The sequence below is a fragment of the Mustela erminea genome, chromosome 11, assembly GCF_009829155.1.
Source record: "Mustela erminea isolate mMusErm1 chromosome 11, mMusErm1.Pri, whole genome shotgun sequence".
Taxonomy (NCBI): domain Eukaryota; kingdom Metazoa; phylum Chordata; class Mammalia; order Carnivora; family Mustelidae; genus Mustela; species Mustela erminea.
In genome coordinates this window covers 80,266,096-80,293,683 of record NC_045624.1, presented here as the reverse complement: position 1 = coordinate 80,293,683, position 27,588 = coordinate 80,266,096, and the positions used below count along the sequence as shown (strand labels likewise).

The 27,588-nt window shown below is 38.7% G+C and overlaps 1 protein-coding gene across 6 annotated transcripts in view; it reads right to left on the bottom strand.

Annotated features, from left to right (window-relative positions):
• CACNA2D1 (calcium voltage-gated channel auxiliary subunit alpha2delta 1) overlaps positions 1–27,588 on the bottom strand; it is a 514,151-nt gene that overhangs the window by 412,052 nt on the left and 74,511 nt on the right. For all 6 annotated transcript variants that reach the window (XM_032303892.1, XM_032303893.1, XM_032303894.1 and 3 more), the window contains exon 2: positions 9,727–9,808. In XM_032303892.1, the coding sequence (XP_032159783.1) occupies positions 9,727–9,808 (82 nt within the window). The remainder of the gene's footprint in view (positions 1–9,726; positions 9,809–27,588) is intronic.

Genomic DNA, 27,588 nt, shown 5'->3' with positions numbered 1-27,588 from the left:
AGTTCAATATTTCCCTAGTCTTTCCATTCTTTCTATTCGATATGATACAGCTTTTTAGCTGAGATAATATCACATTTCAAATGAGACATTGTCTTTAAGAAGAATATTTAGGAAGAATGAAGTCAGAATTGGAGAACCTTCCACAGATTAAATTGCTACATACTCCAGTTCTTATTAACAAGAATTTGATGGTGTCGCTATCAACCTTGCATTAAAGATGGTAGAAGGGAAGGGAAAAAAAAAAAATAAAGAAGAAGATGGTAGAAGGACTAGAACAAACGACAACCATAAACATGCCTGTGCTATTGCCATGCTACACATTGGAACAGGTGCTAATATTTAAACTGCAATACAAGGGTTCATGCCTACAACACAGTAACCAAACTACAACAAAGACTAACTTGAGCAAAAAAAGATGCATAGTAACAATTTTTCAGTTTTTAGCTTGGAGACATTTCACACATAAGGTGAAGAGTAAGTTTATGGTCAAGAATACTCAGAATTAGGGGCGCCTGAGTGGATCAGTCAGTTAAGCGCCTGCCTTCAGCTCAGGTCATGATCCCAGGGTCCTGAGATGAACCGTACTGGGGGCTCCCTAGTCAGTGGAGAGTCTGCTCCTCCCTCTTCCTCTGACCCTCCCTGCCCATGCTCTCTCTTACTCTCTAATAAAATCTTTAAAAAAAGAAAGAAAGAATACTCAGAATTAAGGACATACTTGATCAAGCCCCTGACTTTTGGTTTCAGGTCACGCCATGATCTCAGGCTCTTCAAATCAAGCCCTGAATCAGGCTACATGCTCAGGGCAAAGTCTGTTTGTCCCTCTTCATCCCCCCTCTGCCCCTCCCACCTCAAATAAATAAATAAAATCTTTAAGAAAAATACTTGTAATTTTTTTAAAAAAATGAGTACTCTGAATTAAAACAAGCATTAAGAAACATAAAATAAGAAGCCAGCTACTTGGGGTTCTTTTGTTTGTTAATCCCAGAGATATTATTTTAACCTAGCCTCTTTTCTTTTGCATATCAGGAGCTATATATGAATTGTGTATGTATTTTGAGCAGCAAATTCATATGCAATTAAAAGTGGAAGAGATCATATTAGATTCCATTAAAGTTAAATTAAAAAATACTTAACCATAGGCTGAGTGAGCTGCTTGCCTAATGTCCCTAACCCCAAACGACCCAAATTCATTTTACTGCCAACAAAAGAATTTTAAAAAGCGGCACTGTTTAATTTGCTCTTAACCATTATACCTTATTAACAAATGGCTTTTCTAAAGGAAAACTGCTACCTACCAAAGCTAATAGACAAGTTTACACATTTACATTCATTTAAAGAATTCCATACCTTTACCTTTGCCTCAAATGTCTCAGTGCTTCTAGAGCAGTTTTTCAACCTGAACGCTACAGACATATTCACCAGATACTTCTTGGTGGTGAGATGATGTCCTGTGTTTTGTAAGATGTTTAGCCCTATCCTCGGCCTCTACACGTGAGGAGCCAGGAGTACGCCCCCCCTTCACCAGCGATGACAATCACAAATGTTTCCAAGCAATGACAAATGTCTCCTGGGGGACAAAACTGCCCCTGGCGGAGAACCACAGCTCTAGATATAAAGACAATAACTGTCATCAGAAAATATAAATAATAAGAATCTGCACGTTGTATACCGAGAGGGTGCAGTAGCAAATAATGGTCTTTTATGCCATTCATCTTCACTCTAGAGAAGCTACTGCTTGGCTATATCATTTAGCGGTTCTTAGTTTCCATCTTCACTGTGTAGCTCAGAGACAAGAAAAGGGCACAGACAGCATTACATCATTCTCTCTGTAATTAGTATTACCAAGCCATTAAATTGCTATTTGGAAAAACCAAGAATAATCATGCATCCCTCAAGTAACTAGTATAACTTAAATGTTAATTATTGATAATGGTACAGACTGGTAAGGTAAAAAAGAAAACATTGTAATAGTCTCTTACTATTACTGTTCATGAACACACAGTACTTCATTGAAAAACCTGTTAATAAAATACTGAAAGTCACTATCAGATTAGAAATCCCCTAGAGTTTATCCCACACCTTTGAAATTGAATGTAATTATACTGTTAAAAAAAAAAATCAACTTCTTACTTTAAAATCTCCAGTAGGAGGGTAAAGGGAATCCATATTCTCTACTGATAATACTATATGCAGTCAAAGTAGATTTCTGTCTACTTAGATAAAAAAAAGTATTTTCCCCTTAAAATAACTATAATCTCAAGTTGCCTATGCAATTATGGCAATTCATTTGGTTACATTTCATCACTGAGAGAATAAGGCAATTATAAATAAAACCAGAATGTGAAATGGCAATAAATAGTTGTATCTGAAAATTAATTATACTATTCTCACAAAATAGTTCTATTAGTTTTATAAATTATGTTACTTTTATGATGGAATATGAACATAAAGCTATATTTTGCATTTAACTTTTTCATAGTATCTTTTATTGCTTTCAGGTTTCCATATTCCCTTTTACCCCTAAACCATTTCTGTAAGGAAGAGCGTGTTAGGCTCTATCTCACTTGACAAGCAGGTAACAGGACATCTGACACCAACCAGCTACTTAGAAGCACTCCCCAGAGGAGAAAAGAAGATCTCAGCCCTTGTTGTCTCTGCACCTTGGTGATTCCCTAAGTCAAAATCACCAATGATTAATTACATTCTGCTCTAGAGTATCTTCCTTTGTAAACAGATTAATATACTAAACTCTCCACCACCTAGAAAATGAATATTCTATTGACATAAGTGACGTGACCACAATGTCAAAGTAAAAGCATCAGTCTGTTAATACCACGAGTTACTAATGAAAAGAAATTACTCACTGAAAACACTTATGTAAATACTAACTTAATTAAGAGTACTGAATACTGAATATTTAGACACGTTTCATATTGACAGCTTTAAGAGCACAGTGAAATGTGAAGGTATTGATTTTAACATAACTCTATGAAATCACAGCAGTGAATCAAAAATCAACAAGTTCTATGATGATGCTACTGCTGAATGATTTTATCTTCAAAAATACACTTCTGGGGTGGGGGGATATTTTAAAGATGAGAGAGAGAGAGAGAGAGAGAGAGAGAGAAAGAGGCCATGAGAGAGAAGGTCAGAGAGAAAAGCAGACTCCCCATGGAGCTGGGAGCCCAATGCAGGACTCGATCGGCGGACTCCAGAATCATGAGCTGAGCTGAAGGCAGTCACTTAACCAACTGAGCCACCTAGGTGCCCATCCCCAAATTTTCTTAAATATGCTTGCATATTCTAGCCAAACATGTCAGAGACTAGAAAGAATTTGTAGTTAAGAAGAAAGCTTTAAAACAAGGTGACAGTTGGGACGCCTGGGTGGCTCAGTTGGTTGGACGACTGCCTTCGGCTCAGGTCATGATCCCAGAGTCCCGGGATCGAGTCCCGCATCGGGCTCCCAGCTCCATGGGGAGTCTGCTTCTCCCTCTGACCTTCTCCTCGCTCATGCTCTCTCTCACTGTCTCTCTCTCAAATAAATAAATAAAATTTAAAAAAAAAAAAAAAAAACAAGGTGACAGGCATAATTTCAACTCTCTTAGAAAGCTAAAAGGATACAATAATCTCCGTTAAGAAAAAGTGTGGATTCCCAGACCACCAAAACAGCATTAAAATTGAAATAGAAGTGGACTATGGAGCAGTGTCCGATAATGAGGGCGGAGATTTCAAAACGCATATATTGTAAGGAAGAAATACAGGAATAGCCAGTGCACCTTCCATAAACACAAAACGAGTCTGGGAAGCTTACAGAACATTAAAAAACAAAAACAAAAACAAAAACAAAAACCTGTAAGAGAACCTGATATCATATGTAGGATGGGAAAGGAACAGGGAAGAAAAAGTAGCAGAGAGGCTTGGGATTTGTGTGGTGTCCAGAAGGCTGCAAATGCCTGTGTCTCCAGCCACAGGGAGCAGAAGTACAGAGCAAGTCAGGTCCTTATTGTCCCTGGGCCCCAGTCAAGTGAGGACCCCAGTCACCCAGGGCACGAAATTTCAGGAGCTCCTCACTCACTCGACGACTCTCCAAACTGGTGCCTCCTTCAATTCTGTGTCCTTGGTACATCACATACCTCACCTCAGTCCAGTTCTGTGGGTCCCCACCACCCCCATCTGACCCCCATCAGGAAAAGAGATGTACTTGGAATGACCTGTTTGGAAAAACTCTACCTCTTTCAAAATACAGTCTTCATACTAGCTGCGTAGTATCAAATTTGTTCTGCTTAGAGACGAAAGAGTTACTATAGACTTAATGTGAAAGAAAATCATGAGCCTTTTTTTTTTTTGGGGGGGGGGTAATAAAGAGGAGGCCCTGAGAAAGCCTTGGATTCCTAAAGGGAAAGGGACAAGTGCAAAGAAAAAGAACAAAAGCGACAACAAACTCCCAGACGCTCGTGATTTGCTTGCGGTGTCATGATTTGCTCTCCTCCCAGCCCCCTCCATGGAATAGCATCACTCAAGTGGGGCAGCTGCGGCTCTCTGACCTCTTTGCAGAGTTCTATTTTGTTTTGTTCTTTTTGAACATTCAGAAGTGGACTTATAGAAAAGCAAACAGTAGTCTGTACTTATCAATCTATCTTTTAAAAAAGGTTTTCATGGGGCACCTGGGTGGCTCTGTCCGTTCATCAAGCCCACTCTTGATTTCAGCTCAGGTCTTGATCTCAGGGTCAGGAGATCAAGCATCTGGGTGGAGCTGGGCTTGGAGCCTACGTGAGATTCTCTCTCTCTCAAGGTCACCCGGGTGGCTCAGGCAGTTAAGTATTGGACTCTCGATTTTGGCTCAGGTCATAATCTCAGGGTCCTGGTTTCAAGTCCTGCGTGGGACTCTGCGCTCAGCAGAGTCTGCTTGTCCCTCCCCCACTGCTCCTTCCCCTGCTCGCTCGCTCTCTCTCTCTCTCTTTCAAATAAATAAATAAATGAAATCCTAAAAAAAAAATCTCTCCCCCTTCTTCTGTCCCTCCCTCTACATGTGTGCATGTTCTCTCTCTCTCCCTCTCCCCCCAAAAAAAAATCTTTTTCATAAAACAAATTCATTATTATAGAACCTATTAATTCAGAATACCTGATAATTTAGGTACTGGTTGAAATTTAAGTATGTCTTTACATGAAATATTTTATCAACTTATTATATGAGAAAATAGTTGCTGGTAAATGTTTTATAAAGTTAAAAACTTTGTTTCCGGGATGCTTGGGTGGCTCAGTCAGTTAAGTGTCTGCCTTCAGCTCAGGTCATGGTCCTATGGTCTTGGGATCGAGTCCCACATTGCATCGGGCTCCCTGCTCAGTTGGGGGTCTGCTTCTCCCTTCTCTGACCCTCCTCCTCCCCTGGTTGTGCTGGAGCTCTTTCTCTGACAAATATATAAATAATTCCTTAAAAAAAAAAAACAACTTTGTTTCTAAGATTTAGACCATCTTATTTTTAAAATGTTATCTCTTCGGGCGCCTGGGTGGCTCAGTGGGTTAATCCGCTGCCTTTGGCTCAGGTCATGATCTCAGGGTCCTGGGATCGAGTCCCGCATCGGGCTCTCTGCTCAGCAGGGAGCCTGCTTCCTCCTCTCTCTCTCCCTGCCTGCCTCTCTGCCTACTTGTGATCTCTCTATGTCAAATAAATAAATAAAATATTTTAAAAATAAATAAATAAATAAATAAATAAATAGAATAAAATGTTATCTCTTCACTAATATATAATGATCAGCCTTTCCATTTGCCAGCTACAGGAATTTGTATGTGTATGTTTATTTCTATTTTTTTTAAAGATTTTATTTATTTATTTGACAGAGAAAGAGATCACAAGTAGGCAGAGAGGCAGGCAGAGAGCGAGGGGGAAGCAGGCTCCCTGCCGAGCAGAGAGCCTGATACAAGCAGAGAGCCCAGGACCCTTAGATCATGACCTGAGCCAAAGGCAGAAGCTTAACGACTGAACCACCCAGGTACCCCAATGTGTTTATGTTTAAAAGTAATAAAATGTCTTCCCTTTGTTGAAAGATTTCAAAGAAGACACAAACAAATAAAAAGACATCCTGTGCTCATGGATTAGAAGAATTAATATTGTTAAAACTGCCAGATCACTCAAAGCCTTCTGGAGACTCAACCCCCATTAAAATATAAAAGGCATTTTTCAAGAAATAGAAGAAATAATCTGAAAGTCTGTATACAGTTTGTTAAGAACAGACAATAACAATGTATGAAAGGTATGTAATATGACAGATATCATTATAACCATACTGCAATACATAAATGTATCAAAGTAATACAATGTCCACCTTAAATTAACACAATGCCTTAATCATTATCAACCCTCCCTAGGCTAGTGTTTGAGGATGCTAGAAAGCCATTTTTTATAAAATTGGAAAGATGTCTGATTTTAGCTATGCTGCCTCTTGGAGCTGTTTCTGGGCCTTTAGGTAAAAACTTAGCTGTACTCCCTGATGCCACTAGAAACAATTCCATTAAATAATTTGGGAAGAACTATCATTTCTACAATATTAAATATCAACCTAGGAATCTACTAAATTTCTCTATTCAACTTCTGATCCTCACTGTGCATCTAATAACCCCAAACTCTGCATAAAGTCACTCTCAACTCTGCTGCCCTTCAGCTACTCTGTGTTTTAGGTTTTCATGGCCAAAAAGAAACGGAACCCTTTGGCCCCCATCATGGACCTTTGCTTTCTAAGCAAAAGGAAAGGGGTATATGGAATCATTTATCTACACAAAATAACACTCTTCATGTGTCTCAGTATTTAAATTCTTTTTCCAATAATAGATTCTGCACGCTCTCTCTCTCTCGCTCTCTCTCTCTCTCTCTCTGCTCCTGTTACATAACATACAATTTTCTATTTGTATTTTTTATTTGTCACTTTATTAGGTACATGTCTCATAAACAGAACATTGTGGGGATTTTCTTTCTTCCTGTCCATTCTGTTTTTTTAATCCTAATTCAGACTAGGCCATTTATTCTTTCAAGATTTGCATTGTTCTTAGTAATCTATACTTGATAAACCATAATGGAAATCAGGTGAGGTTTTTTTTTAAGTGATTCATTGCAAAAAGCAGGTTCAATAAAACGGTTCACAGATGAACACCAAAAGGAGCAGTGAGGTCAGCCAAGAAAGTGGTTTTTGAGGCTAGAGAAACAGTGGAGAGGAGGGAAGAAGAGCTCCCAAGAGCAGTTTATTTTTAATCTCAAGCTGTCAATAAAGAAAGTCATATAACTTCTAACCAGAATCTGCCAATTCTCATTTCTTTTTTTCTCATTTCCACAAACTCCATCACTTTGACAGAGGCTCACTTTATTATGCTGCCCAATTTGACATTTTAACACCTTTTTCTTTCTTTCTTTTTTTTTTTTTAAGATTTCATTTATTTATTTGACAGACAGAGATCACAAGCAGGCAGAGAGTCAGGCAGAGAGAGAGGAGGAAGCAGGCTCCCTGCTGCGCAGAGAGCTCAATGCGGGACTCCATCCCAGGATCCTGGGACCACGACCTGAGCCAAAGGCAGAGGCTTTAACCCACTGAGCCACCCAGGCATCCCTTAACACCTTTTTCTATAAGGACAATCACTGAGGACCCCAAGCATCAGGTTACAGTAGCTTTCAGGAACCTTCTCACTCTGAAGGGGGATTTTTGAGTCCTACAGTGTCAGTCCTCTACAGAGAGGAACTGCATCTCTGTCAGACTTTGGCAGCCTGGACAGAGCCTGAGACATAATCTGTGCTTCATAAGTGTTGATTAGAATTACATTTAGTCACTGTTATTCAGAAAGAACACTTTTCACTTCCCAAAACATTCCTTATCTCATCTCACAAATACTTAAGTTTCTTGAACATACTTTGGTATGTTTCTTCATAAAGTTCGATCAATACATGAGGTAACCATACATTTCAGTGTGTCCCAGGGAAGAATACTAACATATATATATTCCTATGATAAATATTCATATACCCTCCATGAATTGACTTTTATACCATATCTCACCTCTGTGACTCATCACATTTTTGGAAAACAAAAGGTCTCATTGTATCACGAAGAACACAAGATAAAAGTACTTTCAAATTGTTGCTAGAACTGGAAAGCAAGTAGAGACTCTAATGAAATGACAATTTTTTTTAAAGATTTTATTTATTTATTTGACAGACAGAAATCACAAGTAGGCAGAGAGGCAGGCAGAGAGAGAGGAGGAAGCAGACTTGCCGCTGAACAGAGAGCCTGATGCGGGGCTCGATCCCAGGACCCTGAGATCATGACCCGAGCCGAAGGCAGAGGATTTAACCCACTGAGCTACCCAGGCGCCCCAACAATTAATTTTTTAAAAAACTCTTGTGAAACCTACACATATAAACACTCTTATCTGGGGAAAATAATCTATGTAAGATGCTCTACTATCATTTATATGTTGCTATCATTTTCAAGAATCATTTTGGAGTGACTCTCATAGCCATTTCATAAATCGTAAGAAAAACCATATTTTAGAGTGTCTTCTTTTCTTGCACAAAAATCTTTATTACCCATCTCAATGACTCACTCTAGTCTCTAGACATGGCTATAAACACTTTCCAACCATTTTTAAAAATAAAATCTACCCTCAAAGAAAGAACATGTGTTCCCACTGAGGATATTCAAAAGAATCCATCACAGGACCTCAAGTCACCACTGCGTGAGAGATTCTAAAATATACTCTGAAGAACAGGAACATAAAACCCCAAGATGAGTTCTAGGGGAATCTACACATCACATGAACTCATCTAAGGAGAGACCGTAGGTAAGCAGTAACGGGTGTTGAGAACGCTACATGAATTGTTCAGGAATGGCATTTTTTTGTTCACAATAACTAACAGTATCAGGGCACCAGTTAAGCATCGGTTAAGCATCCGCCTTTGACTCAGGTCATGATCTGAGGGTCTTGGGATCAGCCCCGCACTGGGCTCCCTGCTCAGCGGGGAGTCTGCTTCCCCCTTTCCCTCTGCCCCTGCCCCACCCCCACCCCACCCCACCCCCCCACTCCTGCACTCACACATGCTCTCTGTCTCTATCTCAAATAAATAAAATCTTAAAAAATAATAATAATAACTAGCAGTACCAAGGCTCCTTGTCTGATCCCACTACCCAATTCGCATGAAAAATCATGTCCTATTCATAATATAGAAGTGCATTTCCGGGGCGCCTGGGTGGCTCAGTCTGTTGAGCGACCCGCTCAGGTCATGATCCCAGGATCCTGGGATCGAGCCCCGCATCAGGCTCCCTGCTCGGCAGGGAGTCGGCTTCTCCCTCTGCCTGCTTCTCTGCCTACTTGTACTCTCTATCTGTCAATTAAATAAATAAATTTTTTAAAAAAAGAAGAAGAAGAAGAAGAAGAAGAAGAAGAAGAAGTGCAGTTCCTATGGAGCGCCTGGGTGGCTCAGTGGGTTAAGCCTCTGCCTTCAGCTCAGGTCATGATCCCAAGGTCCTGGGATGGAGCCCCACATCGGGCTCCCTGCTCAGCGGGGACCCGGCTTCCCCACCACACACCCCCCCTGCCTGCCTCTCTGCCTACTTGTAATCTGCCTTGCAAATAAATCAATAAAATCTTAAAAAAAAAAAGAAGAAGAAGAAGTGCAGTTCCTAGAAGGTAGGACAGCATTCAAATCAAGGAAAAGATGAACAAAGTTCTCGGGATGTCACTCACATCGACGAGCTGATTGACTCCGCTTGCTGTTTTCGCCAGTGTGACCAGGTCTTCCTGCATTTTATCCACCCATGACTTGATGCTGCAGAAATCAGAAGACAACGTTCTATCAGATCTCTGGCAAACTGAAACCACACACATACTATACTCGTGCTGTAGATAATTCATTAAATTGCTTTTATATTTTTCTTCCCCCTCCAAGTTCCTACCATGTCCACCCTCCCAACCCACTTTTAAATTACAAAACCAATGAACCTTCAGTGGTCAGCTTCTTGGGATGCTGAGATGCCACAAAACTAAAAGAAAATGCCATAGATGTCTTGTCCAATATGAGGGTACATGTTTCCTTAATTTTTATGAGAATTATATTAATAATTAACTACTAATTACTATATTAAATAATATATTTATATAATTAATTACAAATAATTACTATATTAAATAGAATATTCTAAATATTTTTAATATTCTAAAAAAATAGAATATTCTAAACTGAACTTTACCCTTTAGCTTGTAAGTATTCTTAATATAATACCAAGGATGTGCTACATATAGAATATTTGAAAAAAGAAAACATAAATAATTTTAAATTTCTCATAATTCCATCACCCAGGGATAACCACTGGGAATATTTTGATGTATTCCACCAAACATTTTGATATGTTCTGGTCTTTTAAAATTATTTCACATGGTTGAAAGCATATTATGTAAAATTCACATCTCTGTTTGCTTTTAGGTCATAAGATAAATATTCTCCCATGCCATTACAAATATTTTATAAACACTGTATTTTAATGGCCACTTAATATTCTATTATCTTTATATCCCATAATATATTTGACCATCCTTTTTTGTTAAAAGATCATCAGCCTTAACCACTATGAATTATGAAGCAACAAATATCTTAGGGTGTAAAGCTTAAAAGTATTTCATTTCCTTAGCTAAACTCTTAGATTTGAATTCTTAGTTCAAGAATGAAGTTTTAAAGGAATGTTTCTGAGCACTAAAATTATGATTGAAAGATTTCAGTTCAAATCCTTTGCATGTATATATTTCAGATTAATGAAATGGAGATCTTAAAATACAAGTTACAGATATCAGGACATTTTAGGAAAGCTTAAATCAATGGTCTTACTTCTTCCTGTCATTAGAGATATTACCGAAGAGCATACAATGTTCCTTATTCAAATCAATATAGTTTGTAATCCCTTCATATATTGCATTTATGCATGCTTATTTATTAAAAAACACATGATATGTATTCTTTTCTGCCTATGCAAATATAAGAAAACACTAGTAAGAATGGTAGGAAATGACTTATATTTGAATTTGAACTTCTCTCTACATATGTATGACATGTGTATCTATCTGTTGCCTATTTATTCTACTTCTTCAAATTTTATTAGGACCAAGTGTTCTCCCACCTTTAAGAGACCACATCTAAGAGTGGTTTAGGAAAGTGTTGTTTTAAAAATTAACTATGTATTTCATAAGTGCTCCATCATGAGATTTTAACTATGTTTGTCTTTCTTTTCCTTGGAAAGATAAGAATTCCAAGAGAATGTTACCAACTTTTTGTCAGATATATTTAAATATAACCGAATTTAAAAAATTAAATGTGGCAGGGGGAGCATAATGTAAAAAAGGGATTTCAATGAGGTGCAGATGAACATACAAAAGAAAATAAACTGACAAACTAAAGAGGAACAAGGAAAACAAAGTCAGTCACAGAAAAAGGATGGAATGCTTTAAAGAAAACACAGAGGTTTGACTCACATGTGAAGCGAACTAGTTAACTAATGAAATACATAAAAGCTGGTGATACTTTCACACAAATGAAGATAAGGAAGAATATTTATTAACCAAGGCTTATAAATATAACCTTAAGAGGTAAATAATTATCAAGAATTTTTTTTAAAAAAAAATTATCAAGAAAATAAATAAATAAATAAATAAAATAAAACAAAACAGGAGGAGAGTATGGAAAGAAATTTATAGAACCACTAAAATGAAGGCCGTCACATTACTCTAATATTATATTTTCTGCTGTTTAGAAGCTGATACATATTGTAGGGGCCAAGGGCAGGCCACCAAGATGGGCCCCAAATGGGCCACTTTGGCAAGAACACGATTTTGAGTCAAAGGCAATCAAAACCCAGTAGATTCAGGAAAAGCTCTTTACCTCCCCCTCAACTGCCTACTTATATAAGGAAGACAGCTCTGACCAGAGATTCTTCTTTACCTAAGCAACTTATCTCCCTAATAGGGAACCTCCTCTCACCTTCCTGCTCATGGTCTTTCTCACCTCTGTATCCTCAGACCCCCCTCCCCTCCTCAGCTCATAAAATAAGCCTCAACGCCTTTGGAATTTCCATGTCTGTTTGGATTCCCCACAGGTATGCTATTAAATTTGATTTTCTCCAGTTAATCTGTCTCAGGTCAATGTGATTCTTAATCCAGCCAGAAGGAGCTTGAATGGCAAAATAAATCCTTCTTTCCTGATAATCCATTTGAAAAATACTACAAATACCAACTACTAATATTCTTACTACTATGATTATATAAATACAATTGTGCTCCATTTTTCTATTCAGAACAATAGATTACTTTAGGGAGTGGGCAGGAGCAAAGAGCACTGACACCATTTTTTTAAAGATTTTATTTATTTATTTGAGGCGGGTGAGAGCAGGAACGGGGAGAGGCAGAGGAAGAGGGAGAGGGAGAAGCAGACTCCCAGCTGAGCAGGGATCCTGAAGCAGAACTGGATCCCAGGACCTGTAAATCATGACCTAAGCCAAAGGCAGATACGTAACTGGCCAAGCCACCCAGGTGCCCCCCGATGCCATCTGCTAATTCACATCAGACTATCTCATTTCTCCACGCAGTTAGTGAACAAGTCCTAAGACCCAGAGAAAATAAATCAGCTCTTCTTAAAAATAATTCCCAACACCAACAAACAGTAACAAGTGTTATATATCCCTTTAGCTAAGAAACTAAGACACAAAGAATATATATTAAAAAAAAAAACTTACCTCATGCCTGAATTCTGATTTATGCTAAAGTGATCCAAAATGTGCATTCTAACTTGATACCTGAGTGTACTGTCACTGCTAATGTTCATCGAATTTAATCTATTTTGGCTGAAAGCAATGGAGGACCTATCCAGTCTCCTTGCCATCCATGACAAGCTGTCAAGAACACTTCAGGGGAGCAAGGATAATTTTTCATAGATATGGGTGTTACCTGGTTTTCCTAAAATTCATAAGTACTATGCCTTTCAAACCTGGAATTGAAGATTATAATGGCCAAGAAATAAGCCAAGATCCCATTCACCATGAAAGTGAAAAATTACACAACGGAAAACCCTCATATGTGCAGATTCTTTCTCAGTCTTTCTCTTTCTGGGTAAACTGTCACGCACATACATATACTCACTAAGCCCTATTTTATTAAATATCCCCAGAAGCTACTACAAAATTTTGGAGAAAATTACAAAGGATATATCCCTTTCATATAATAGGAAATTAACACAGGACTCCACAAGAAAGATTTTGTTTGCTGTTAACCCATTCAACAGATACTAAAAACGCCAGGTGTAGAAATGAAAGACATATGCCTTACAATGTGGTTGGTCTTGAAATCAGACCTGGCAGGAAAAAGGCAGGAGAGAACAAAAACATGGTGGTGTAGGGGAAGAAAAGTATCTTTTTCTTCTACATTTTTAAGTTCTTAACTTAAAGAATGCTTGGACAATAGAAGGCCCCTAGGGCGCCTGGGTGGCTCGGTGGGTTGGGCCGCTGCCTTCGGCTCGGGTCATGGTCTCGGGGTCCTGGGATCGAGTCCCGCGTCGGGCTCTCTGCTCGGCGGGGAGCCTGCCTCCTCCTCTCTCTCTCTCTCTCTCTCTGCCTGCCTCTCTGCCTACTTGTGATTTCTCTCTGTCAAATAAATAAATAAAATCTTAAAAAAAAAAAAAAAAAAAATAGAAGGCCCCTATGACAAAGGGCAGTTAAGAAAGAAAAAAAAGACACATCTATTTTATACATATTTTACATGACAAGAGAACTTTCATAAGGAAATGGAGACCCAAAGAAATGGTTAAACCTGAGCATTCTTATGCTAATCCGATAAAGAGTAGAAAGTAGGGAAAGATACATAGAGACAAGAGTATGAACCATGTATCATAAACTAGAGGGAACCTAACAAAGCCTATTCATTCAGTCTTCTCTCTGTCCCTTGTCTTCAGAGATAAGCATGTTCTTCTCCCCTGGGTTTAGGGCAGGCAACCTTCCTATGAGGGAAAGGTCAGAAAGTCCTTCATGCACACGCCATTTCTCAAACTCCCTCAGCTTAAAATATTCAGTATCGTGTTTTGGGGTAGTGTGTCCTGAATCCCATGAGTGGGATACATTTCAGGACCAAGAGAGAATCACTTAAGAGTTTACTCTTAAGGTAGTAGGGCAGGGAGACAGACAGGGAAGGCTCTGTGGGCTAGTAGCTGCTTGAAGTGAAATTTGAAAGACAAGTGGAATTTGACAAAAACCGAGAAGGCAAGTAAGAAAACGTGAAGGCGGAGGGAATACAAAACATGGCACATGCAGCAACTACAAGTAGCCCGAATGGCTGGAGTCCAGGTCAGTTCAAAAAACGGCTTCGGGTGGGAGCAGACACAACAGGGACAAAATTCAGGCAGACAGATGGGCCAGAGCAAGGGTCTTAAGTAACATTCCGAAGCATTTAGATTGTATTCCCAAAATAATGAGGAGATCATGGAAAAGGCGGAGTTAGAGAGTAACAAGATCCAGCAAGTGTGTATCAACATGATGAAACCGTTTTTTTTCTGATAGCCAAGAGGATGGTGGCTCAGAGGGAAAATGAAAAATAAGAAGGGAAGGTCTAGATGAGTAAGAAATGAGAGGGATTCAAACCAGCTCAGTGGTAGTAAGAGGGGAGAGAAAAGTAGAGGAGAGGCTAAGTATAAGAAACTATTAGCTCAATAAAAAAAAAAAAAAATGTGAAGTGTGGACAACAAGCTTTCACGTAGTATGGGATGTAGATAGTGAGTGGAATTTGGGGATAATTCATGGAGTTCCTCAGTTAAACATGATAGGACATGTTGATATACACACAGGAGAAAGAACAATTTAGAGGGACATGATTGTGTTTGCTTTTATTGGTTCAATTAGACATGTTTCTGTGAGATCCATGTGTAGGCAACTGAATATACCTGGGTTGGAGTCCTCACAATTTCCAATAAGCATATAAAGATTTGCTGTTTCCATTTACAGTGTCGTGCAAATAGTAGGCAGAGATATTTAACGAATACATAGAAAAATGTATTAAAATGAAATATAATTGCATTACTGTGTCTTTAAGAAGCACAATTTCCAATAAGCATATAAAGATTTGCTGTTTCCATTTACAAGAAGGGACAGAGGATCTGAGTAGTAGCAAAAGAGAAGGGAATCCAAGAGCAGTGATATGACAAAACCCAGAGAAGAAGAAAATTTCGAGAGAGGATGTAGTTAAGGAGTCATCAAATAAGGTGGGAGAAATTTATCCAAACCTTACATGTAAAGGTAATGAGAGAAACAGTGTGGAATCTAGGAAAGAAGGGAAAACAAAGAGCACCTAGAAAAGAACGAAGAACAAGGAGTACTCACTTTTCCTTTTTTCTTTTTTGAGATTTTTACTTATTTATTTGAGAGAGGGAAAGAGAGCAAGGGGCAAAGGGAGAGGGAGTGCGGCAGGTGGATTCCCCAGAGTGTGGAGCTCGACACCAGGCTCAATTCCACGACCCCAAGATCATGACCTAAGCCAAGTCACATGCTTTACCAACTGAGCCACCCAGGCACCCTTATTTTTCTTTTTTAGTAGTTAAGATTTAGGCATCTTTCCATGTACAAGGAGAACAACAAGGAGAAAAGGAGACGCTGAAGATTCAGGAGAGAACGTGTACTATATTGACGGAGCAAGGTCCTTCAGAAGCTCTAGATCAGGGCTGTTCCTGCTCACCCCCCGTATCCAAACATAAAGGCGGGGAACACGTGAAGAAATAAGCATAACCCAGGAGAAGCCTAATCCATGGCTAGAAGGGAGGATAGCTCCCCCATAGAGATTGGAGGGAAAATATAAAAGCTTTGGGGTAAATGGAAATAACCAGAGCAACCTGATGAGAAAGCTGAGACAGTTCTACTTACTGGCGTCTGTTTCTTTTGTAATAGAAGAGACAGTCATCTGTTCAGAGACAAGCAGCAGGTATGAAGGTAGGGTGGTTGGAAAGGAAGTTGGACATTTAAAAAGAGCACTAGCCAGAGGTTATTTAAAGACGTGCCCTAGACTGGAGGTCATCACTTTCTCTGGTACTAATCAGCATAAATGTGTGAATGTCTTCACCATCTCTTGACTGAAGAGGGAAAGATGAGAGAAAAAAAGGCATTCAGATGAATATGGGGCAGATATCAGCATGTAGGAAAGAAGGAGAAGGACAAGTGAATTGAAGGACCTGAAAATTTCCAGATCTCTATGCATTCTAAATAATAAAGACAACCAAAAATCTCATTAAAATGTTACAGTATTTTATTTATAAAAAAGGTTTATTTTCCTTTTTTTTTTAAGATTTTATTTATTTATTTGACAGAGATCACAAGTAGGCAGAGAGGCAGGCAGAGAGAGAGGAGGAAGCAGGCTCTCCGCTGAGCAGAGAGCCTGATATAGGGCTCGAGCCCAGGACCCCAGGATCACAACCTGAGCCAAAGGCAGAGGCTTTTAACTCACTGAGCCACCCAGACGTCCCATAACAAGGTTTATTTTCTAATCACCAAGGAACCTCATACACTTCCATGTGTGCTTACTATCCTTTTCCATGTTCTATGTTTGCTCTCTAACCTCTCCCTGAAATTAACCCTCCACATTCATTGTGATGGAATAAATTCCACAAGTACTGAACTATCTATCACCTTTCACAACCTCCCACACTAAAGATTTTCTCCTCTACCCACTAAACGCCAGAAGCCTTTAAATATTTGAGTTTTGTGTTTATTCTCCTGTACACTTTCCAGATTAGATGGATATACTTTTATTCTCATTCACCACTGAATCCTCACTATTTTTATTACAGTGTCGTGCAAATAGTAGGCACAGAGATATTTAACGAATACATAGAAAAATGTGTTAAAAGGAAATATAATTGCATTACTGTGTCTTTAAGAAGCACAATTATCTTTACTTAAGTAGAGAAAGTGATTGATTTACTAAATCTCTTCTTCTCTCCACAATCCACATCAGAAAAAATGAACTGCTGGACCCACGCATCCATACAAAACACCCACTTTTCAAAGTAGGAAATTTTCAAAATATGACTATTATAAGGGAATTACTAAAACTCTAAAATGAACACCTCATCATTCCAAATCTTTCAAGTATGTAATGAATGTCATAGGGGGAAAAAATAGTCTCATAATCCTTCTCTGCCCCTACAATAACTCAGAGTCAACTAGCAGAATATGTCGTCAACAGATGATGTCTGCAAACTCATATTATACTGGAGAACTCACTATGAGATCTCTAAATATTAAGACAAATATTTTGTTCACTAGTAAGATAATCTTTTATATCCTGGACTTCATTTCATGGTACAGAAAGAGCCCAAATTTTTAAAAGCAAATACATAAGATAGTCAAGTTTTCACTAAATTTGAAAAAAAAAAAAAAAAAAAAAACTTGCCAAGCAATTAATACTGTTCCTTTTGAGATCAGATTTGCCTGTTATACAGCTTTCAAAAGGGTAGTCCCTAGTTCAGGAAACTCTTTATTTAAGAAAAAATATATATATGGTAATCCATTTCATTTTGCATGCATTTGAGGAACATCAAATTCAGAACAGCACAGATTACACGCCGTTTAATCTATTGTAAAGTGTAATAGTTGAGTAAGAAGTGTCAAATCTACATAGTTATCTATTTAATTGTTTTAAATGCTACAGAAAGAATTTGCCTTTTTACTGGTTGAAACCACGGAGCCAAAGGGATAGATAAGAATTGTTACAATAGGTCCTACCAAGACTAACTGTCCTTCCTTGCTCTATTTTATGTGGTAAGTCCTCTAGCAAAGAGAAGGCTGTATATGAACCCACTGCTATTAGCAAGGAGAGAGTAGTAAAACAGCCATCTTTCTTCCACACCCTCCTTGAATTACCCTATTAGCAATTATCATAGAGACTAAAGCAAAAGAGGAATCCGAGATACACAGGAGAAAGGGAAAGGAGCGGGCTGTTCCAGTAAGGAGGAGGGAGAGAGTGAGAAGTCTGCAGCCTTTAAGGTCCTTGTCCTAAGCATTATCTGCCGATGCCACTATTCTTGAGAAATCATTTTATTTTTAACCCAAGGAGGGAAGAGACATAGTTATCCCCTGTGGACCTGGGAAAGAATTAGAATATCACAAGATCTGACAATCTGACCATTTCAGTTGTGGTGGTATATATAAAGAGCTTATTCATAAATTTGAAGTAATAAGATCATATATTTCAAAAGTGTTCTACTTTCTATAAATATCCCACCAATGCCACACTGCTTTTTGTTATGTAATAAACCACCCACAGTGTTCCTGTAGTTGGATAAATATAACATAAGTAAGCCAAAGATGTAGATAGCCCAGACACACTATTTTGCTAACTAGGCATTTCTTATAATGTAGATAACTATATCATTAAATTCTTTTTTTTTTTTCCCGGTGTAAAAGGAGTATGCTTGATATCTGCTTTAAATCTAGGATTGTTTGGGAGATGGGTGTTATGCCAGGAATGTTAGTTCCTGAAATTATTCTCAATTGAAACCATTTTCAATAACACTGCTGCTGTTTTTAGAAAGCTGTTTAGACTTGTGAAATGCTTTAGTATTCCATTTTTATCTAGAGTCAATCCTGTAAGAAACGCAGAAAGGGATGTGAATGTGCTAATCACAGTGGAAAGGTAAAAGTCCTTGACAGTAGGAAAAAGAAGGAGGGGTTATCACTAACATCAGATTTTAAGCTGTTCATGTTCCTCTGCCTTCATTTTCTATTGGCCTTTTGCTGTTCCTGCATGTGTGTGTGTGTGTGGGGGGGGTGTTCAATCTGTGTCATAAATATACACATTCCTCACTCTCAAAGATCAAAGGTTCTTCATACCTACTCCTTGTACTATCTTGGATTGATTTTTGTTTTATCCAAGAATTTTTTCATCGTTTCTTTAGTGAATATATTTTGCCTCAGCTCCAGGAATTTGCTTCTTGCTTCCAAGACAACCAATGAGCCATACACTTTAGGGCAGGTATGAACGAAAGTTCCATGGTTCGCTAGAAGGGGGAGGGGTGCTCCTGTGAGATATTTGGTCTCTTGAGGCCCTGAGAGTCTTTTACCCTTCCCCTATCCCATTGAGTTACAACCTCCAGTCTCATCCCTCTAGCTTGGAGGTGTCCCACGTGGGCCTGCTACTGGTATTCTATAAACGAAATCAGCTGCATTTCTATTTGCTTATTACTAAACCTCCATGCGTTTTATTGAAGATCTCCCCTTGCAATGTTTATCTGTATTTTTTTTCAGTCATTGCACTGTTCCCAAAACTTATTCAAGCCATATTCAAGCATGTGAATATTATGTAATGTCCTGATTAAAAACGTCCTTATTTCTTTCTTGTCTGAATTATGAACTGCGCGGTTCATAATATTTTCAGTACTACCAAATACTCAAGTGCTTATTATATTTGGATTCTAAATGGCCAATCCAATTCCCTGTATGGGTCAATATCTACAGTCAAGCCAGTTCAGCTGCCTCACAATCATGGCAGTTTTGTCATGTTAGGCAATCGTGTTTTCTACACACCTGAAATTACCGAAGTCCCCTCAGCTCCCAAAATTCATCCTTCAAGTCTGTACTTAGATCCTACTTCTGGACAACCCAAGTCCTCAAAGCCTCAGAAATTGTTCTTTTCCCTACGTTTCTAAGATTTACATAGCCTGTCCTACAAAATGGCACACACGCTGATATAGGTCTTATGTTAGTATTATTCTTCTCCAGCAATACTTAATTTCAGGGAGCGGAGAGGCCACAGCCTATAGTTCTGTATTCTGAGAATATCTAACACAGTTCTACGCATACAGCAGACACTCAATGGATAATAGATAATATCCGTTGAGCGTCTTAAGTGTGAGGAGCTGTTCTAAACAAGTCATGGGAACATCCTCTCATTCTTCCAAGAATCTACAGAAGCAGGTATGGCGTCCTACTTTTCAGTTAAGGAAACTGAGGTATAGGGAGGTGAAGTTACTTGGCCAAGATCAAAGAGTCAGTAAATGGCAAAGTGGGACAAATCTCCCTAAGAAGCCAACAGAGCATACAGTCTTAATGAGTGCTAATTGACAGAGTGGTCGGAAACATGGCTTGGCTCTCCTCATTAAACCACCAGACAGGAGGCCTCAACTCTTCTCTTATCAGAACTCACAAATGTCTCCTGTCTTTTATTTTACAGAGGGTCAGAGCCCTGGGTTCTAAGTTTGCTTCACCAATGTAAGGAAAAGAAATAACAATTACATAAGTCTTATTTTTATACGGCAAGAGAAAAGGAAATTAGGAAATGAAGATTTAAATAATTGAGAAAAGTCAAATATTTTACTCCTTAAGAAAAATTTTGTGAAGGGGCACCGGGGTGGCTCAGCTGATCGAGCATCTGACTCTTGATTCAGGCTCAGGTTGGGATCTCGGAGTCCTGAGCTCAAGCCCCAGGTAGGGGCTCTGCGCTCAGCACAGAGTCTGCTTGAGATCCTCTCCCTCTTTCTCATTCCTTCCTCCCTCCCTCTCTCTCTCTCTCTCTCGCTCTCTCTCAAAATGAAAAAATAAAAATCTTAAAAAAAATTTTTTTTGTGGAAATATGCACGATTACTGAAATGCCATCATTTTTCCTCACACTGTTTTTTTTTTAAGATTTCATTCATATTAGCAAATAAATAAGCACTATTTGTTTTATTTTCAAAATCATGAATTGCTCTGCCTTCATTACCAAAGCATGGTCGGTGTTAGGTACACAGCCACGGACTCTCCTGTTATTCATAATATGCACACAGATTTGACATCAAGTAGCAGGTTAGATGTAGAGTCAGCCCTGCTATGTTTCTAAATAGAAAATATTCTCAAAACAACATGAAATCCTTCAAACAGGGATGGAAGATGTGTCTTTCAGCTGGCCTTCATTGTCTTCATAATGAAAGTTCAGATACACAAACAAATCCAAGTATATGAAAGCCTAGGCCCAGACTTACTGGTGGGGCCCTCCTTGTAAAGACAGCCCACAGGATCATTTGTCTGGCAGCCTTTCCAGGACAGGGTTTACTTAACAACCAAAAAGCTGTCAATGCAAATTTATTAACTTGCAAATGCAACAAATAAGAACTCGCCTTCTGAAAACCATCAGAAAGGAACACGGCAAGGGAGGCGTATCCCCAACTTTCTAAATTCCTTTGCCATAAGGGGCAGAAATTCTAGAAAAAAAAAAAAAAAATGGAATGAAACCTTCAAATTTGAAGTGATAAATATCCTTTCAGCTCCAGAAAATACATTACAGTTTAATTGCTCTCAACCTTTTTGTCCCCACAGACACGTGCTTCTCTTGGATCCCCCCTTTGCCTAAGCAACGCATTTGTGGTCCTTGCGCTCCTGAGGGTCTGGGCACAGTGCGCATGCCCAGCACGAGACTGCTGCGTGTGGGGGTGTGAGAGCCAGCTCTCCCTCCTGACCTGCTCCATATAAACACAGAGCTAAACTGGTTGTTTTGATCAAATCGTTTTTCTCCGTTATCGCCATAAAATTAACAATGAGAATTGTGCTTAAATATGAATTTATGCTTATCAAATGGTGAAAACCTGAACAATTTCTAGCACTATCAAAGAACTCCTTGCGGGGCGCCTGGGTGGCTCAGTGGGTTAAGCCTCTGCCTTCAGCTCAGGTCATGATCCCAGGGTCCTGGGATCGAGCCCCACATCAGGCTCTCTGTTCAGCAGGGAGCCTGCTTCCTCCTCTCTCTCTTCCTGCCTCTCTGCCTACTTGTGATCTCTGTCAAATAAGTAAATAAAATATTAAAAAAAAAAAAAAAGAACTCCTTGCAAAGAATATGAACCATCAGTGGAAGTCCTATATAAATATCAGAGGAAGACAGGAAAAGAAATTAGTTCTGGTTTCTTAGTCACAATTTCAAACATTTTTTATTTGAATTAAATTTTCCAAATAATGTAATACATGTAATATTTGGTGATGTTTAAGTTACAGCATTATAAAATTATGGGCTTTTATGTATTGTATGTGAAAAAAATAACTGAAAGTCAAGGCAATTAAATAGAAAAAATTATCAGGGAGAAAAAGCACTTTATGGAGCTAAATCCAACTGAAATGCCTATGTCATAGCCAGTAAATAAAAAAAAAAAAAAAAAAAAAAAAGCTGTGAAGCATGATTCACATACTACTTAGAAGCCCTTTTTAAATCCATGCTTAAAACGTGAATTTTTGAGAGAGAGAGCAAGCATGAGAGGGGTAAGGTCAGAAGGAGAAGCGGACTCTCTGCTGAGTATGGAGCCCACATGGGACTCGATTCCGGGACTCCAGGATCATGACCTGAGCTGAAGGCAATCACTCAACCAACTGAGCCACCCAGGTGCCCTAAAATGTGAGTTTTCTAGGTAAATTTTTATTATGAGATGATTTGCTATCACTAACCAAAAAAAAAAAAAGCAATAAAAGAAATCAGCCCTGGGTCTATTTTGCCTTTCAGGAAGCAAATAACACAATGATTTCTGGTATTTAAATTATTCATATAAAATATAAAAGAAAAACTTCACAGTGCAATGGTCAATCTCCTTATAGAAACTCCTAATGTTGTTGTATCTTCCACACTGGAAATAATTCTTCTGCAATTAGAAGGAAAGACTTAAACACGCATCTCATTGAGTCATCCAAGAAACAACGGCAAGCATGTCAGAAGCCCCAGTGAATGGAGGACACCACTTTGGTAAGATGGCGCGCCCGTGTAACCCATCATCTTTATGAAATAGGAAGGAATCATGGAGCAGCCAGTAACATGAATTAAACATCAACCATCAGAATGAATCGTTGCAGAATTCTAATTTTTTTTAACAGCCGTTCTGTCACTGTTCCTGGTGCTCCGTTCAGCGCACATCCCAATGTGAATTTCAACAAGCAGTTTTAAAATGGACCACCCCGTCTGGTAACGTGGAAGTCTACAGATTTCTAAAGCCAGATGTGTGACTCATATGTGACTCAGCGGCCTCCCACAGCTTTGACAGCCCATAGTGTCTCTCTCTGAATGCTCCCTCTGCACGAGAGGCTGAATGGACTCCGCATATTGCTACTCAGAAAATACAAAAGGATTTGAGTGTAGGCAAACTGTTAGAATACATACTACCTGTTTTAGGTCACCTGTAGTAGTAGAAGGAGGGGGGAAAGCCCACTGACACATCTCTTACTGTGTGGCGGGCTGTCTTTTCCGCTATCTCTGGTGTATCTCCCCAAGGTCCAGATCGTCCTCGCCTATCTCTTGATTACATCAGGGAGACAGCAGCCCCATGGGAATTTACATCACCTAGGAACACCGTGTAACTAAATCTCTAACTGAAGTTATGTATCCAATGATTGTGGGTAATAAGCGTTATTTTCAGTTCTAGTAAGTACAGAAGAAGGAAACATCTTATTCTTCCTGTCCAGTTTCCTAGTTAGTGGAAGCTGCCCATATACACTACCCATGAAAAATTATCATGCCAATTCTCCCAAACTCTTTCTGTGACAGGCATTATCACCTTACTAACAACCTTGTTGTTTGGGGACAGAACTAAGCTCTTCTGGGGACAAAAGAAACTGTGGTATATCTATCTTATAAATTGTTAGGCAGTCATCTAAATAAGATTTAGTTTTTAATATACATTCTATATGGCTTGATTTTTAATGATGATTATTGATTAGGAATTTACAACTAAAATTATAAAAATTTCAGAAGAAAATTAGAGATGTCTTTAGACATCCAATTCCTAATGCCTAACCAAAAGGAAATAGATACAACAGACTTAATTGTGACTATATGACTGCCATTTTTAGTGGCCTTTAGACTTAAACAGAATGAAAGGGGTGAATAAAAATATATGGATATCATGAGCAGAATGAGAATCTGTATCTCCTCCCTGGTATTAAGAGAAAAACAATCATCAGCAACTAAGGGCAAACAGATGATAATGATTAATAATCATCCAGGTAAGTTTAATAGAAGCATCTTTCTCACCAAGTGGTAAGTTCTAGGACCTAGGTTTGGGGTTTAGGAGTGGACTGGAGTCTGCCCTCCACCCAGGTTCTTTGGACTAGATATCTGAGGAGGATCCAGCACCTCGAGTCCTAAAGCAAAGCTGGAGTCAAGAATCAGAGAAGTAGCCCACAGGCATAATGGTTCAAAGGGGCTAGGCAGAAAGAATGCAGAGCTCTAGGAAGAGAACGGCAACTGGAGACAAGGACACAGCAAATGCCAAAAAGAGTAATAACTTCAGAATTATGGATCAAAAAAACTTTCTCCCAAGAATTTCATAAGCTGACTGAGGACCTATCAGTAGAGTCTCTGCTTTCTTGGCTATCTCTGGATACAAAAAGAGCTACTAAAAGCCCCAAACTGGTTAAGAAAGGTGGCTATGAAGTTTTGTTTAAAGACCTCCACTCTCTGTGTATCATTTCTTACTCTGAAATCCCAACGCATGGCATGCAAAATGCTACCACAATGTGAAATTAATTTGGTTCTCCTATTTCTTTAGGACAAGTGAAGTTAAAGAAGTAAATAAAATAATTTATGTAATAAATATTTATTATTTATTAATGATCTTTATGTTAACACCAGGGCTCAAATTACATACAGCAAATCATGAAAGCAACCAAACTGTCCATTGATGAGTGAATGGATAAAGAAGTCGTGGGATATATATATATACACACACACACACTTACATATATATGAATTTCATCTAGCCATTAAAAAAAAATGAGTATGTTCTGCCATTTGCAACAACATGGGTGGACCTTGAAGACATGCTATGTAAAATAAGTCAGACAGAGAAAGACAAATACTATACGATCTCACTTATATGTGGGATCTAAAAACAACAAAAAACCAAAGCAATAGAAAAAGAGATCAGACTTGTGGGTACTAGAAGCAAAGGCTGGAGGGAGGCGGGTGGTGAGGAAGGGAAATTGGAGAAAGGGAGGGAACTGCAGAAAGGTGACCAAAAGGTACACACTTCCAGTCATAAGATGAATAAGGACAAGGCCCGTAATGTACTCCACAATGACTACAGCTAACACTGCTGTAGGATATGTAGGAAAGATTTTAAGAGAGTAGATCCTAAGAATTGTCACCATAAAGAGCAAAAAAATTTTCCCTCTCTTTCTTTCTTTTCTTTTTTTGCATCTGTATGACAGAATGGATGTTAGCTGAACCTACTCTGGTCATCATTTCTCAATATATATAAATCAAACCATCATGCAGTACAGGCCTCAAACCGTTACAATGATATAGGTCAATTATCTCTCAAGAAAGCTGGGGAGAAAAATCAGAGACTTATTCCTCAATCTCTCAATCAAATTCCTCCTGCCAGATTTTTTTCAGGAAGTCCATAGAATTCACTTTGGATAAATTCAAGAACAGGGTATCCATCTAAAGAAAACACCTCTGTCAGAATTGTGGGAAAGGCGCTCTAATTTCCACCCAAGCGGTGTACTCTAGGTTTACTCTTCTGACTTAACAAAGGGGGCAGTTTGTGAAATGAATGGGCAGACAAGAAAATTAAAGGAAGAGACTCCATGGTGCCCATCACAGTATCTTTCCTTTTCATTAGAGAAATCCAGAGGAGTGAACAGAGCTGGGAAGCCCAGGGGAAATAACATGCTCCTGATTAACCAACTCTCCCTGAATCTGTAACACAGCCACCTGGTAGCAGATAAGATTAAATGAAGGAAAATGAAACTGAAGAAATTGAAAGAGATTCAATGGACCCAAAGGAAAAGAAAGAAATCAAGGGAAGGAATGAGGAAAAGGGACACATGGAGTTGGGAGGAGTGGGGAGGAAAGCAGAAAAATAAAGGAGACCAGAAATAAAAGCACATTTTTTAAAAATGAACGTGAACTTTCTTTTAAAAACACTGAAAATTTACCTTAGCGCCTTTGAAAAAAATTGGCTCCTCACCAAAAACTTTAGACAGTGCACAATATATAACTTTCAAATAATCATTGCAACTTTTAAAATATGCAATTAGCAGTCCTAAAGACTAAGAAGATATACAGCCTTTAATCCAATTACAATGGAACATATGGTTGCTTTGGTCTACTCAACACAGAACTGGAAAGGCAAATCTCTTATAAGATTTTATTTGTAAGAACACTTTTTGTTTAAATTTAATTTATTGTTAAGAAAGGTACTGTTAATTGATCTTTATAGTTCAAGTATACATCTTTTCAGGGTGGATGAGGGATTTGAATAACATTGATTTTTGCTATACAGATCAATGACAGATCAATAAATGAATGGTGATTTGTTTGTAGCAGTCATTAGGTTGGCTCCGTGCAATGGAGTTCACATTTGTGCATCTCTAAATCTTAGCCACTCTTACAGTTACACATTTCCTTAAAATCTTAATTATTTCATTGCAGCAAATAATGAAAAAGCTACAGAACACACTATTTCTAAACCTTGGGCAGCCAACTTTCACATTCTCTTCATGAGTTCTATGTGGCTAATAAGCAGAGATTTGAAGAAGGGCTGAAATTATGTTATTTGGTTTGCATAACCCTATTTTCTGCTGAATACAGTGGATGACACAAGAATTGGGTAATCAAGCTACTATGGGGAGGAGCCTTTGGTTGTTCTCTAAAATCCTAACTGGGGGTATCTTAACTCCTTAATATTTCAGCTAATGAACCAGAGAAAGCTTTAGCACTCAGACTCCATGGAGAGACAATGAACTCAAATGAGAAATAACTCCTGAGCCAGCCATCGTCGCAGACCATGACTGTCACAACATAGATACACCGCTCCACACATTCACTAACATTTTGGGTAAGAAGAAATTAGGATCTTGACATCGTCACTCTACGTAGAATTTGACATCATCACTGAATAGCACGTTCTTGCCCGCTGCTTCTTCTGCCTACCATGTTTTCCTCCATGTCTTCTCAGTCCTTCCCATCCCTTTAGGCCCCATGACCAATGTCACCTCCTCACAGACACACTCCTCGCCACACTAGCTGAATCCATCACTTTGTCCTGCCTCCTGTCCCTAACATCGGGCGTTTATTATTTCTTCGGACACTCACAGTCTTGCAATTATTACATTTACTTGTTTTCAGTCTCTTTCCTCTAATAGAATGTAAACCATCTAAGAGGTCTGTCTTATCTGAAATCAAAAGCACTTAGCTTTGCTGGGATAGCAAGATTGCCCAATAAGATATTAAATAAATAAATGTACAACTCTTTGGGGAAAAGCACAGAGAAAGTCAAACTGAGATATCTACATTTAAGCGTGAGGTAGGGTAAACAAGGCTTCCACTGAAACATCGTCTTAAATCCAGTAACTCGACTTTTGTTTTTTCTTAATGAAATGGAGAAGAATGGGTAAAAAAAATTCTTGGCTGACACAGAGACCATAAAGTTTCTATTAATGCCATATGCAAGTAAACTTAGATTTCAAATTCTGAATTTTCATACAAATGCCCATTATTTCAAATCCTTTTGGAACGAGAAAAATAAAAGAAACCTTGTGGAACGCCTGGGTGGCTCAGTTGGTTAAGCGTCTGCCTTTG